Source organism: Ceratosolen solmsi, unplaced genomic scaffold, assembly GCF_000503995.2.
Source record: "Ceratosolen solmsi marchali unplaced genomic scaffold, CerSol_1.0 scaffold6, whole genome shotgun sequence".
Lineage (NCBI taxonomy): Eukaryota > Metazoa > Arthropoda > Insecta > Hymenoptera > Agaonidae > Ceratosolen > Ceratosolen solmsi.
In genome coordinates, this window is record NW_011948414.1 from 851087 (window position 1) to 866915 (window position 15829).

The 15829-nt window shown below is 28.6% G+C and overlaps 1 protein-coding gene across 1 annotated transcript; it reads left to right on the forward strand.

Moving 5' to 3' along the window:
- Window positions 1-473: 473 nt before the first annotated feature.
- LOC105367782 (NF-kappa-B-repressing factor) lies at window positions 474-1977 on the forward strand. The gene is made up of 2 exons (XM_011506569.1): window positions 474-901; window positions 985-1977. Exons 1-2 carry the CDS (start codon window positions 598-600, stop codon window positions 1935-1937), a joined length of 1257 nt encoding a protein of 418 aa, XP_011504871.1. The 5' UTR covers window positions 474-597; the 3' UTR covers window positions 1938-1977.
- Window positions 1978-15829: the final 13852 nt, after the last annotated feature.

Genomic DNA, 15829 nt, shown 5'->3' on the forward strand with positions numbered 1-15829 from the left:
AATTGATAAAATAATCTTTTGTAAAGAAATCAAATTTTTACAATACGAATCGAGTAGAAATGTTACTTTTTAATACGTGACGTTAAAAATATATGTACGATTCTTATTAAACAATCTAATGGTAGGCAAAATGATTTTCTCAAATACTAGGAATAAACAATTTTTTCTTTTTATCACAGGCCCTTCTCACATTTACATAAAATCTTTAAGTTTAATAATAAAATGAACAATTTTATAATTCCCGCTATATTAATTAAATTTTACTAAATCTTCATTGTGTAAATAACTGAGCCACGTAAATGCATCGATGGCATTTTATTCCCAAAATACAGATTTCCAGCTAATAAGGAAATAATTGTTAAAATTATAATTCAAGCAAACATAACCTAAATCGACGTACTATCGGTAGTACACACGACAACAAAACAAAAGCATTGTATTATATTATTTAATTTTTAGCACTTTAGTAAAAAGTCAATAAATTACAATTAATTATAACATTTTTTATTATTGTCTGTATAAAAAATAAAATAGTTGTGATATTGAAGCAAAAGAAGAATTAAGAATTTGTACGTATTCAAATTAAAGTGTTTACAAATGAATTCTATAGACGAATTTAATATTGAGAAATATAAAGATGAACATGAAAGTGATGAACATTGGGAACTACGACGCAATTTTTTATTAGCTCATCGAAATAAATTTGTATTAGATGAGCTTTTATGCCTTGCTCAAACCTTTTCCAATATTGAAATTTTAGGATGCAAGTATCCGTTAAAAGTAATGCAAACCATATCCAACTTATCTGTTGGAATCGTAGATGATTATAGGAAAAAGCAGTCAAATAGATTAAAAAGAACATTTGTAGAAGCTTCCGATGCAGCTGTTTCCAAGGTTAAAGGTATAGCAAAGAAGTGTAAGTTCTATTACAACTATTTTCAGTAAGATTTTTTTGAATTATATATAAAAAACATTTTATTGCAGGAAAGTTCAGTTCAAACAATACTAATAAACAAGACGATTTATCAAAACCAAAAATCTCTGCACAGTCTATACCCACAAGTTATAATTTATATAAGAATTTCAAAAGAGAGCATGATCCAACTACAAAAGAGCAATCTTCGGAAACAAAAAGAAAAAAAAAAGATATATTTGAACAACCCAACTTCAAAGATATTATTCTATTTGAATATGTACATGACCTACCGCAAAGTATAATATCTAGAGCTGCTATGAGTCGTGGTATTAACATAGAGTGGAAATTTGACAAAATTAATAACAATTATAAATGCAGTATACTTTTCAATAAATGTCTGATAGCCGAAGCTGTAGAAGCCAATCAAATAGCAGCAAAAAGAAAAGCAGCGACTATAGCTCTTGAAAAAATGCAAAAGGTCTATTATACAATCAAAGTTACTCAAAATTTAACTCCAACCGTAACGGAAGATCTATCGATACAAGAAGAAGCATCGGAATCAGCATCGGATGCACTCAATAATGATAACATTGGTTCAAAGATGATGAAGATAATGGGATGGTCAGGTGGTGGATTAGGAAAATCATCTCAAGGTATCACCGAGCCTGTTAAGGTTCAACAAAAAATGACGAGAGAGGGTCTTGGATTAGAACTTGGCTTTTACGATAAACAACTATTTAAAAAAAAGTGCTTGAAAGTATTAAAAAATTATGCTCAAAGTGACATTATGACATCAGACTTGGTATTTTCTCCAAATTTTACTAGTGACGAAAGAGCTATGATTCATAATATGGCTAAAGGAATCGGACTCAAATCACGAAGTTATGGCCCAAAAACGCAAAGAACAGTAACCATTTTTCGAGAACTAAATCATCAAAATCTGCTTCGTGAATTAAAACAACTTGGTGGCGTTGCAGGAAAATATCAACTAATTGAACCAACGCAAAAAAAAGTTATTTAGATAAAAATTTGATATTTATTATATTATTCAAATACAGGTAATGATATGCAGGAAAGTATTTTGTTGTAAAAGTAAAAAATGAATTTAAATTTAATTTAAATACAAATTTAGATAGATTTCTAAGTTAAACATGAAGAAAGTATTTAAGAAAATACAATAATAATCGATTTAATATTCTCTGCACATAAATTAATAAATAGAATATTAAAAATGTTTAAATGTATAATAAAATATAAGATAAAAATAAATAATGTAAAAAATATCTTTAATAAATAACTTATAAAACAAGTGATTCGTTTATTTTCAATTTTTCAATTTAACAACATTTTAATTCGAATTATATTTAGCTTCTTAGTAAATGTTTACTACGGTTGGGAACTTTGTAAAACTTTGTAATAGGTTTGTCAACCTATTTACTAAACGATACTAGTGCCGCTTTATTAATTTTATTTCAATTTAAATTTATTACTAGTATGTCGGTAAATATTAAAATGAAGTCCAATGCCAACTTAGTTCCATCTGATCATCATTTACCACTTGAATGCATTCATATGTGATTCATTTTGTCAGCGGAAGATGTATTACTATAATTAATATATAGTAAAATTGTGTAAATGTAAATATATTTTTCCCAAATTATTTGGCATATTTTATCTTAATTCATGTATATGTGTATTATGTAATAATATTCATGGCAGTGTAAATACAATCTATAATGACTAAAATCCATAATTTAATAAAACCCCGAAAAGTAATTGATTTAATTCAATTACTTGATTTTATAAATTAATAATATGCATATTATATTAATTTTATATGTGCATTGCTTAAAAAGAAACATTTTTGAAAAAGTCAGGTGCTGTAATTTGTAAAAAATTGTTTGCAAATTTTAATCTGAATTTTTCGATATAATCTAAATAAATATTAGTTGGTTGAATTAATATTTTTAATCACCCAATAATTCAATTCGTCTAATTAACGATAATTAGACAACATTGAGAATTTAATATATTTTATTTCTTATTAATTATAACTATATGATAGGCTTAATAAATTATCAAATATAATGATATAAACAAACAAAATAAATGAAATATCAAATAATTTTAAAGTGCTATTATAAACAATATAATCAGTGATAGATTTGTTTGATAATGTATTAAATCAATTTTCCGTAAAATTTATAGATTACTAGGATATTTTTTAAACTAATTATATTATAGAAGTAAATGAGATAAAAGAAAATTATTAAGTAAAGTATTGATGAACAATATATAAAAATAGAATATTTGATTTAAATGTAAATGATATGTATTTTAAGAAATTGCATAAGGTATATACTTATCCAATTTTTAAAAATAATATTTAAAAATATTATAAATTATTTTCAATTAAGAATTCAGATAAGTATATAATTATCGAAAATAATAATGTAATTAATTATAATGGGATGATAACTATTAAGTATTAAACAAAAAAATTATTAATATATTGTTAAATAATTTTAATTAAATAATGCAACAATTCATTAATAACATTTTTAAAATTACTATATACTATATTTCTATATATATATATATATATATATATATATATATATATATACATTGTTCAGGCAATATTAAAGATTATAGACGATGTTCGTATAGTAACTGTAATAAAACTTTACTTGGCAGTTATTAAAAATTGTTAAAATTTTCATAATATCGAATAATATCAAATTAATACTGAAATTTCTTTAATATATTTAACAAGTATCTGATATTAAGGAATAATTAAGTAAAGCAATAAACTTAAATACAAAAATAAGCATAGATAAATGTATATTATAACATATATTTTGAGTTTATGATACATAGAGATTTTAATATAATTGCATCAATTATGTACTGAAATATTAAATTGCATCATAAGTAAATTATTCTTGTAACTGAATTTCTATAAAACTATTTTTATTTTTATAATTGTAGATCATGCAATTGCCAATATTAGCAGTAGAAATGAAAAAAAAAAAAAACGATAAGAAACAATTATTTCATGATATTCAAATTAACGAAATTGTTGATAACATGTTAAATTAAAATTAAAATACTGACGAAATTGTAATTAATATTAAAAATAGTATATTTATAAGCGGTAAATAAATTATTCGTAAATTCCTAAGTCAAATAATTATTTTTAATAATCGATATTAAGATACTACTTGTATTAAAAAATTCAACAAATTCTCATTTTTAATGAGATTTAATTAAATAAAATGAAATTTCATAAAACTACAGAAAAATAACATCAAATTCAAATTTTTAATAAAAGATTGAATTTTTATAACTTTTTTTATAATATTGCAATTTCATATCAATAAAAATGACAAATAAGATGAGTTATAATGTTATTATATAATAAATAACTTTAACCACAAGTTGTTTAATACCACTAATTAGTAAATAAATATTAAAATGTTATATTATTTTTTATTTGTTTCGTTATTAATTTATTCATGTATCAACGATTGAAACGTAAATTTAGATTCGATTTTTCGTATATTCAAGAAATTTAAGCTACTCGTCTTTCCCATATTGTTCCCTTTAATACTTATAGATTTAATTATTATTAATTTTTTTATAATTATCAACAACTATTATAGTAAACGATAGCGCATCGGACGATGAAAGTAAAATTTTCTATCGCAATCATTAGTTATTATACTATTATATTTTTATTTATTATACTACTAATATTAACATGAGTTGTTCATATACTCAATTTAAAACATGTATAGTTCAATAGTGAATTTTATTTACGTAAAATTGGAATATATATTAATTATGGGAAAGTAACTTTTGAAAAATAAACTATAATACATTTGATCATGATTTTGATAAATTTACTTCATTGTGCGAAAGTTAAAATAAAAATATTTGATTTTTATTAATTAAAATAATGTTTATCTTCCGTAAATCTACTTTTGACATTTCAATAGCAAGCAGTTTAATGAAATGAAATATTTAAATAGATTTAATGAGAATTTTTTTCATTTCTTTAATTATTTTATATATCATATAGGCATATAAAAGGATATCAATGCTCATTATTTGATAGACAAGAGTGCCAGAACCATGGATAACAAAGATTGAGTGATAGTCGCACAATAATCCAGTGCAATTTTAATGTAAGATGTCCTACGGTATGATATCAGCAAATTTATATTGATGTGATAAGGTGACGTGAAAAGATTTATTATTGCTTGTGTAGGAATCGATTTTTCCGCATATTTAATTTAAAAAGTCAAAATCTACATGTCGTAAGACAGCTATAATAGAACGAGCCACTATGATTGGTAGAATAGGAGAAACAAACATGTCTTTTCGCATTAAATTGATCCGTGCCAAGTTTAAAAGCTTGGTATTGTCACATCCAATTTTAAAAACTATTTTACACCGTTTACATTGGCAATAAAAGGAACAAACGACGCTTAGAATTATTTCTACGTTTAGATATAATAGTGTTTAATTAAATTTTATGCCTCGAATTATTGCTTTCAAAATACATGAAATATGAGAATATTTCATTTACAATGTGTCCCGAACTACATCGATTCGTTTATCATTGAAAACAAGTTTATATGCGTATAAATGTGCATATTAGAATTGGTTCCTTTTAATTAGTAATATATATTAGTTATAGATATTTTTAAAAAGTTAAATTAATTTGATTCAAATATATTCAAAAATTTTTTTAACCACATGATTTGCGACCTCGTATATTACATTATGTAGATGTACTCGTTTTAAACAGTTTGTAAAGAAACTATTTGGCAAATTTTTATCGATTTAATTAAAGTTTTATTTATAATATAAAAATTCTACAAGTAGTGAAATGTACAAAAAAAAATTTATCTTTATTATCTATTGATTAATAAATTTAAAATGTTTTTTTTCTACTATCGCATGTCGAAAATTGAGTTGCGAATATTCTTACACACCGAAAGATATGCATGAAAAAAAATATCAATTATAAATTTCTATAGCAAGAAGTTCCCAACGTTTAACCAATTTTATGTAAATTAAAATTCTATCCCTTTTTAATTACCTTCCAAAATCCAAAATGAATTTCTTTATTATACACAATAATTTTACAGTTTTAAGATTTTTAAGATTTTTAACCTCTCTTTTACAATTAATGCGTGAAATTTAAACGCGTATTGTTAATTAATAATATCTCGACACTGACAAAATTGTCCTATATACTCTAAACAAAAATAATTAACAATATATTGCTCATTTAACTTATCTTTCGCAATTGTAAATGGTTATTATTAGAAATCTACTAAACTAAAGTGCATATGATAATAATAGTTTCGTTTGATGTAATCAAAAAACAAAATACGTAAGACCTCAGTGGGATATTATAGCTTCGTAAATATCAATATTAATTTATTTTATTTTATCTAAAACTTTATTATCAAATAGTTTTAACGTTCAAATATTTTTGAGCATAAAACAAAAAGACCTCGGTTAAAGTTTCTATTAATTTATATATTGAAATCAATATAATAAAATGTACAATAAATTAACGACTTATACATATTTTTATAGTATAAACCCAAAGCCAATGAATTTAAAAATTATGAATAAAATAAATATGAATTTCATGTAGAAGTAATTGTACAAACTAATGGCAAAAATGATCGATATCGAATGATCGATTCGGCATAATTTTTTGCACTTTCACAACTGTTTCTTCTCTCTCTCTCTCTCTCTCTCTCTCTCTCTCTCTCTCTTAAAGAAATGATCTTATAATGAAAAGAAGAATCTTATAATGGGAAATCTCAGGAATTAACGGTAAACAATATGTGACCGTACAGTTTAATAAACTTACTTTTCTTTAAAACCTTAACATGTACGATAATAATAAACATTTTGTTGATTAACAGCAGCCAATATCTTACCGCAAATAAGCGATTGAATAGCTTTCCGAGGCGATCAATTATTTGGTAGTGGCAACTCTAGTTCTTTATAAATGATGAAAATTACACATCCATGACGCATTCCTTTTTTTTCTTTTTTTTCTTTCTTTTTCTTTTTTTTTTTTTTTTTGACACGTTTCATCAATCACATATGGGCATCGATCTTGCCCGATTAGCTACAATCCACACGAATGTAATTTAAGATCAGGTCTTATTGAATGCAGCACGTGACTCGTAAAATCAATAATTATTTTGAATTCTTCTTCAAGATTTTTTGAAATAATTATATTTGATATTTAAGCGCTTTAAGTTTCGTTTAACTAAAATAAAATTATTCATGTAAAATATTCCCATCAATTTTCCTCTTATTGTCTGTCATGTTGTTGTTGCCTGCCATCGACGTTATTATTGCTCTCAAGCAAATGAAATGCCTATTTGAATTACTATACTTGAATCCTATATTATATCCTATTTTATATAGATTTTCAATTACAATATAAGCTTTTAATAATAAGAGTTGTGTTAATAGAAACGACTCGTGTATCTCGGATTTTATTGTACTGCGCGAGATTAGCTTGGCTGAAAATCACGACGTTACAATTACACTCCCCCGCGATTTTAAATAGCATGCAATTATAATCCAAGTTAAGAAGCGCGATATTAACGTTGGAGAGCTTTAACGGTATTGGCCTCCACGAATTCCACGCTCTCGTAAAATGTCGATAATATGTCCGTCCGATAGGCGTAAGCATATTAGCATAAGCATAAGAGAGCGAAAATTGCGCTAAAGCAATATCTCGAGGAAAAATTAAAAACAAAATGCGTGTACTCCGGCCATCCTATCCTATTTAATGAAAAATTCCTCGGGGCCTCGTTGTTGGCCAAGTCTCTCGTCGCGTATCCGCAATTAGCTGCGCTCGATCATACGCGCGAGCAAATGCTCGGAGGTAGCTTTAACAAACAAAAAAAAAAAAAAAAAAAAAAAAAAAAAAAAAACGAGAAGAGGAAAGAAAAGCGCCGAGCCGTCAAACGATGACAAGATAGATATCCTCGCCCGCTCCAAAAAGGAGGGTGAATAACAAAAAAATCAAAATTGCTCATTCCGGCCGACGAACATCAATAACATTTTTTTCTATGCCACGGCGCCTCACCGCCCCACTGCAACGCGGCATAAAAAGCATAACTACGTCTCGTAATAGATATAAATACGGCGTGCACGTGGGGTCGCACTTGTGTTGGTTGGATGAGCGTTTAAAACGGTTAAAGAGCCGAGGCTGCAAGGGGACGTCGTTCGACGTCGGCGCTACGCATTCATCACATTCATAACATCAGTCGGTGCAATAAAAGTCACCAGCTCCTCGGGCTCCAGTAGCTCTATCCCCCCCCCCCCACCCACCCCCCCCCCCCCCCCAACTCAACCGAACCCAACCCAACCCAACTATCACCACCACCGCGCCGCTCTCTTATTATCTGCGCTCGGGCTGTACGCACGCAGGAATTCAAAACGCGCCGGGCTGACGAGAGGTTGTGCATTGTCAGGGCGGAGCGCGCGGCTTCAATTTTCCCTCGCCTCCCGCCGACCGCCCGTCTTTTTCCCTCTCGTGTACGGATGATGCCCGAGGCCGGGCCAATGCGAGAATACGCCGATTGATAAGCGAACGATAAGCGATTCCGCAATAGCACGGCGAATTTTACTCGACTTTTTTTTTACTTTGTAGGTCGGCCCGGTTAACGAGATGAAACTTTTATGAGTGCGCTCGCCAACTTTCGCGATGTAATTGGTCGACGCGACAATCCCATTTCTGACTGTATGTGGGGCGTTTTTTTTCTCTCTTTTTTTTTTTCAAGTCGCACATTTTATGAGATGAATCGACGCTTTCCTGTGAGCTTCGTTGGGCGCCGAGAGTCATTATCGCTTCTATGCGAGTCTGCAGCGCATTTCTATTGTGACGTTGGAGTGAGCGTAAGGTGTCCCTCATACAATTTATTTTACATCTTCGCGTTTGTAAACATTGACGTTAGATGTTAATTTGCCGTATAATGATTATTGTACGGTCAATTGTTTCTTTTAGAGGGCTTGCCTTATACATTGCGCTAAAAGCTTTGTACAATTTTGTCGAGCTCGTCTACATCGTTCAAGCTCTTTTCAACCTAAAAGCCATAAAAAAAAAAGTGTCTATAGACAATTGTTAATCACCAGTTTTAATAAAAAATAATTCCTATTTGTTAGCAGGATAGTAAAATGAATTTATTAATTATAAAAAGAGCTTTAACGATGCCTAGAAATTATGTAAAATCGTTATTCTAAGCTCTGAAATTCAACGAAATTGTAAAGTTAAAATAAATAAAATCGAAATTCTAAACTTTTGAGGCCTTTATAAGGCCTTTTGCATAGATATAGAAATAAAATTAATAGAGCCAGAGAAAATATGCACTGCAGTAAATATTACTATTAATCTCAATTTCTAAAACTCTATTCTTATATTTTCATGAAATTGAAAAGCTTATCGCTTTTCGTATATGTCACGTTTTTCTTAACGAATAACTCATTTTTTACTTTAATATAATCGGATTTTGGAATTAAGGATAGAATAGAGTCAAGAGATTAATAGAGATTCAAAACAAAACAAAAAAAAAAACAAAAAATATAGTTAATTATTTTTATTTTCTATTATTTTGTTTAACAAGAACAATATACATTTGCCGATATGTGATTGTAATACTTGTTAGTCAATATAAATTTATCAAAATTTTTTTTTTATTGACATTGAAAATCCAATAATGTTATAATATAGAATATATTATAATATAAATATTAAACGAAGGTTTTTTATTTGCCTTGAAATAAAAATTAAACACCCAACAAATAGTATTTTATATAATTCATCTGTGCTTTAACGAAGTTATATATTAATGCCAATGATTTTTAATTTTATTTACTAAAAATACATGGCACTTGTAATGGACAATGGGCTTGCAAAAACTCATAAGGTTGATAATATTACGTGTTAATTAAAAGCTCTATTAGATCGCTAAATTTCATGTATCTTTCAATGTATGTGTAAAATAAAATGAAAATATAACTAAAAAGTCTTCGATACCACAATTGTTTAAATAAAATTTCGCGTCGTTAAAAAATTTGTACTCGCTTTCAAGCTTATAATCGACCCCGTGACTTATTTGCAAGCGAACTGTGTTAAGTAAGTTTTCTAATTATCAGTATATCATTCGCGTCTCGTAACTCTCTTTCGCACACGAGGGAACGAGCGAGAGAGAGGGAGAGAGAGAGAGAGAGAGAGAGAGAGAGACCTAAAGAGGCAGGCAGCCATAAAAGAACGACGCATGTAGCCTGATAATAAAGAAACGAGAAAGAGAGGAAGATAAAAATCGAGGAGGGATAAAAGCTCATCTCTTTCTAGGAGTAGAGGGCAAAATCAATGTTGGCGTAAGCTCGGCTCTTTGCACGCACGGCACAAAGAGCCTCCCACGGGATATCCATTAGCTTTCGCCTCTTCCATCCGTATCCTCTTTTCCTCCCACCCAGATTTTCTTGCTTCAAAGAAGGGGAAAATCTCGCGCGTGCACCAGCTCAAGATTACAGTCGGTTAAATTAACGCACTTGTAGGCGCGCATCGCGGATTATTGCGTATAGGTTAGGTACACGAGCCTACCAACGTCCGTACACTTCTTGTTAAAAGCTTACGGGATTGCAAGCTTATGGTGAATGACGCGTGTGCTTACTCCTGCAAACCAAGTGACGAAATTGTCGAAGCATTTTATTAATATATTGTGCAACGCTTAGATTAAGGTATTTATTTCACAAAGTTCATTATATTTATATAGCATAGTGGATTTATAGTGTGCATTTATACAAAATATTATTTCGTTGCAACATCCGAGCGCATAGATATACTCTCATTAGTTTGACAAAAAGTTTAATTCAGTTATAATTTTTTCATAAGATAATTCATAAGAATAACGTTTTCTTATAATTAATTATATTGATATATGAACGATTAGGCTTTTTTAGTTTATACACTTTCAGTCATTTATGAGTTTTTTTTTTTTGGCAATCGCTCAGAATCGAATGTTAATAATTTGAAAGTTTCATTCTTCTATTCACGTGGATGAAAATCTGCTAAAATTTGTTTTATACGATGTGAATAAATAAGTTTGTGAAATTCTCAACTACGAGACTTGTACGGCTTTGCTACCATTGCAGCTTAGTAAATTAAAGTTCTTTTATAGTGACCAGTTAGTTAAAATTTTCAACTATATAATAAAAAATTTTTCGTTTGAAACTATACTTTATATAAGAAAGATAGTCATACTATTTATTAAAAGCTGAAAATGTAATTTTATTTAACATAAAATCAGTGCTTAACAATATCATGACGACAAAATGGAATATTGTCAATTGAAGCAAATGTATTGGTATTCATATTTATTATCAATGTAATTCTTAAGGATCAACAATTATACATTCTTAGAAAGTTTAAATATTATTTGTGATTGAAAGAAAACACCTAACAAGAGAAAAATTTATTCTTATTTACTCATACGGAGAAGCGATGTATTATGTGTAAAGAAGCCGATAAATCAATGTGAAATAAGATAATTTTTAAATTTCAATATTTTTTAAGTTCTCAAAAAGTTAACATTACTTTCTTCTATATAATTTTATTATTCAATATTCAGTAAAATAATAATAAATAGTGAACGCCTCGCGAGCAATATGTAACAATTGCATCGACAAGTAGCTTATTCAAAGTAATTTGAACGTATTATATATAAATATATAAGGAATGCTGAATAATTAAATATGTCGCAAGATAATTTAACAATAAAGTTATAAAGTAATTGCTTTTAATTTATTGAATCCTTTCCTTTCGGTAATAAAATTTCTAATTTTTCAATCAATGTAATAGCTTCACGCACACTTGAGATTACGACCAACCAATGCCGAGTTAAATATAAATCATTTCCAAGTACTATTCTTCAAAATATTAAATATTCTTATCATAAATATAATTAACTTACTCAATTCTCGAATATTAATAATCAAATATAAAGCATCTGATATTACTAATTTCTAAATCTTACGTTTATTGCCTAATAAATTGAAAAATTCCAAAATGGAAAGTATAGAATTTTGTTTGTTTTTTTCTTTTTGTTTTTGTTTTTGTTTTTGTTTTGTTTTGTTTTTGTTTTACGTAATACCGTAATGTCTATAGGATTTCTAATGGCTCTATTACGTAAGTCATTAGGCGTGCAATCAAAGTTCTTACCCTTAAAGAATACGCGTGACTCGGAACCCTCTCAAAAGTTCAGGGTCATTTTCTCCAGTTATAAGCGTGAAAGCTCGAAGATTTAACTGAACGTGGACAACGCGTTGTCCCGACAATAACCTTGAAAATCATAGGCTGTGAAATGAAGCGCGAAACTTTTTGCCGGCAGTGTATGTGTTGGAAAGAGGTTAAAGCTCGAAAGCTACGTGGCCGCGGGGGTGGGGTTGTGACGAATATGATTGGCCGTCCGGCCGCTTAATCTCCGCTCCCAGGCTCCACCCCCACGCCTGAGAATATCTCAATTCCCTCCTATGCGGGGCGCGTACGCTGCCTTTATCTCGGCCTCGGCTTCTCCTCCTTCACTCATTTTTTCGCAACTCAATTTCGCTCGACCATTTTTTATTCCTTACCCTCTTTATACATCCAGAAGGTAATAATTCCCGTTATCTCCTGAAGTCTTTTTTCTTCCATTTTAAAAAGACTCAACTGTTATCGAACAAAGGGATTACCTCAGAGTGCGTGCTTTTTTTAATTTTTAAATTAAGCTTATGAGCTTATGGTTGAGGAATTATTTTGTATATTTTCGTTTATACATTTGCCTTCGGCTACTCTCAATTATTTATGAATTTATGAATTTCCATTGACGATAAACCAGCAGCAAATAGTCGAAAGGTAAGAGTTCAAGTTGGTTGGTAATTTAAATGCAATACCAACTTTTACCAACTCATTCGAATAATTATCTTCGTACATATACGATCTTTTTGATAATTTCCAAAGAAAGTTCTTATACATACGTTGTAATCCTCTCCACATATTTTGTTTCCCCTCTCTTCTTTCTTTCACGTTATAATACTGATTTGTGCTTAAGCGTGTTGATAAAGCAATGCAATTGACACTTAATAAAATGAAATATAATTTAGATTTTACGTTGTATTATTATATCGGTTTTTTAATACTACATTTTACACTGCGACAAGAGAACAATTATATTGAATATCAAATGAAGTATGACATTTTGCTTAATTTCAATGTTGAAAAGTATTTTAATGAAAACGCGAATTCGATTACCATGAATTTATTATACGTAAAATTAATTATTTTCTGATACTCTTTTCATTATAAAGTTAAATTATTATAATATTAAGTAGAACGTACGCTTCGACCAACTGCGATGAAGTTACGACTTTAAAATTAAGTTGCGCTGCAAAAGTTAACCTTTCATTAAAATTCCTATAATATTATTTCTAAAATTAACAAAAGATTTGTTTAAAATTCTAAACATTTATTTTACTATTATACGTTTCTGTACTACAAGCAATTGCTAATGAGCCAATATTTATCGTTATTAAAAAAAATAATAATAATAAATATATTAATTTTCATTTGATTACATAAGAATATAATAATTAAGCAATAGACAAAGAAAAAAAAATTCATCAAAATAATTAATATCGTCGTTATATCTCTCATTTCGCATACTTTTGTGAGATAAATTTAAATTATATAATAATGATTGAAGAAAATTCCACGCATAATTTGGCAAACGTAAGTCAAACCGCCGATATAGAATGTTTAACAGCCGAGTTATTTCATTAGATAACTAAATTTCATATTTGCAAGTGAATTCATCAAAATAACGTTAACTATTCAAATAAACCATAAAGCAACTAACTCTTGAAAAGAGAAAGTACTCTTCCGCTCATATATCCTTTGAGATTATACAAATAAAAGCCACAACAATTATCAACCGCCAATCCAACGAAGGAATGAATTAAAATACCCCACTTTCTTCCATCTCCCGTCTTTAGTTGCGGCAATTTCTATTTTTCATATTATTCCTTTAAACCTAGCGCGTGGTAAATCTCTCTCTCTCTCTCTCTCTCTCTCTCTCTCTCTCGCTATTTTACAATGAAGATGCTTATTAATTTATATTCGCTTCTAACTCTATACATGAGTATACGCTAGGGCGGAGCATTTTACTTGATGAACGTTTTTACCAGGAACGATTATAGAGAGTCTTTTCGTTATTCTTACCTTAAAGTTGAAAGAGAAAATGAAACAATGCGACACAAAATTATTTAAATTCGACAAAAAATAAGATAAAGAGAGCATGAAAGCAAGGAAAACAAACGGGAGTCAGGGCAAGTGGCTATGCGTAAAACAAGGCACGAGTCTTTTGTTGAATTTTTATGAGCGTATTTATGTGTGGTGATATCACATGTTAGTAAGGGACGTTGACTCGTTGAAATTTCACGGTGTTTAATAAAAAAGTTATTATGGCGGTTGAGAATCTTATTCTTACTCGCTCCCTTTGTTTTAATTAGACGAGACGTAGTGGATACAAATTAATTTTTCCGCCGCTAAATTCATTATTCTACATAAAACAAGTCTAAAGTTGGATTTGATTACATTATTATATGATTTATTTATGTGGATGATATAGTGAAAATAAAAAAAAAAATAAAAAAAAATAGAGTTATTTAAAACATTAATTTTTGTTGTTGTTCTACAAAATTTTTTCATTATCTTCAGCCGATTAAACGATTAATTTTAATTGTTTCCATCTATTTCTATTTCTAATAATATTTTTCATAATAACATCTATAATCGCTCAAATAATTCACCTATTGTCGCAAAAAATATAGTATTGCATACAAAATCGACAATACCACATGTACTATATAATCTGTATTTTATGAAATTGATTTTATGAAATGATACTGCGACAGATTATTTTAAATAAAATTATGAAATTGTAATAACATATATATACAATAATATATATATATAGTAGATGCTTAACAATCGACAATACGTATGCATATAAAATCGCCTTAATTTATGGCATTTGTACAACAATTATCTCTTCAATTAATTCTTCAATTTTGCAGAACAATAAATCTAATTTCTTGAGAATATTTATCTTTTGTGAAATTACTGATGTTATAACTCAACACTCAGGGAGACAATTTCCATGAACCGCGGGCATTCGTGTCGGATATCTTTCTTTCTATCCTTTGTAGATTTCCAAGCATGGGGAGCAAAATTAAATTAACATGACTTTTACATTGAGAATACAATTATTTATTGTCGTTTAAATAATTTTATCGTTTATTTTATCGTTCACTTTACTCGTATATTTTATTATCTAAATTATTTTCTAAATCTGCACACTTTATTGTGCTCTCGTTGCTTTGTTACATTAATCTCAATGCTAATTCATTTGTAATATTTATTATTATTAATCGTTTGAAATATTACGATGTTTAATGTTTACGAGGGATAAATTTTCTTATTAGTCATATCATATTATATAACAAATTCCATGTGGAGGATAATCATTGGTTTTCGTAGCGAATGTAATACACGCATACGTACATTTCGATAAATTTGTGCATTTATTGTTAATTCGGGCATATTACGCTTAATATACATAATATTATTATAGTACATAATAAGTATAGAAATATTTACCGAATTTTACCAATAAAATAATTAAATAAAATCATGCTAAGCTAAGGTAGCTAATACAGCGTATTATTATAGGATAGAATCTTTTTCGAGCATTATTTATATAGGAAAATGTTGGAAAAGATTCATAGTGAAAAAATTAATGGCAATATTTAAAATTACCTTAA

Excerpts from the sequence above, each read along its gene's own strand:
- LOC105367782 (XM_011506569.1), top strand. The coding sequence starts at position 598 with ATGAATTCTATAGACGAATTTAATATTGAGAAATATAAAGATGAACAT. Across the intron at positions 902-984 it reads AGCTGTTTCCAAGGTTAAAG|GAAAGTTCAGTTCAAACAAT; the intron begins GTATAGCAAAGA and ends ATTTTATTGCAG.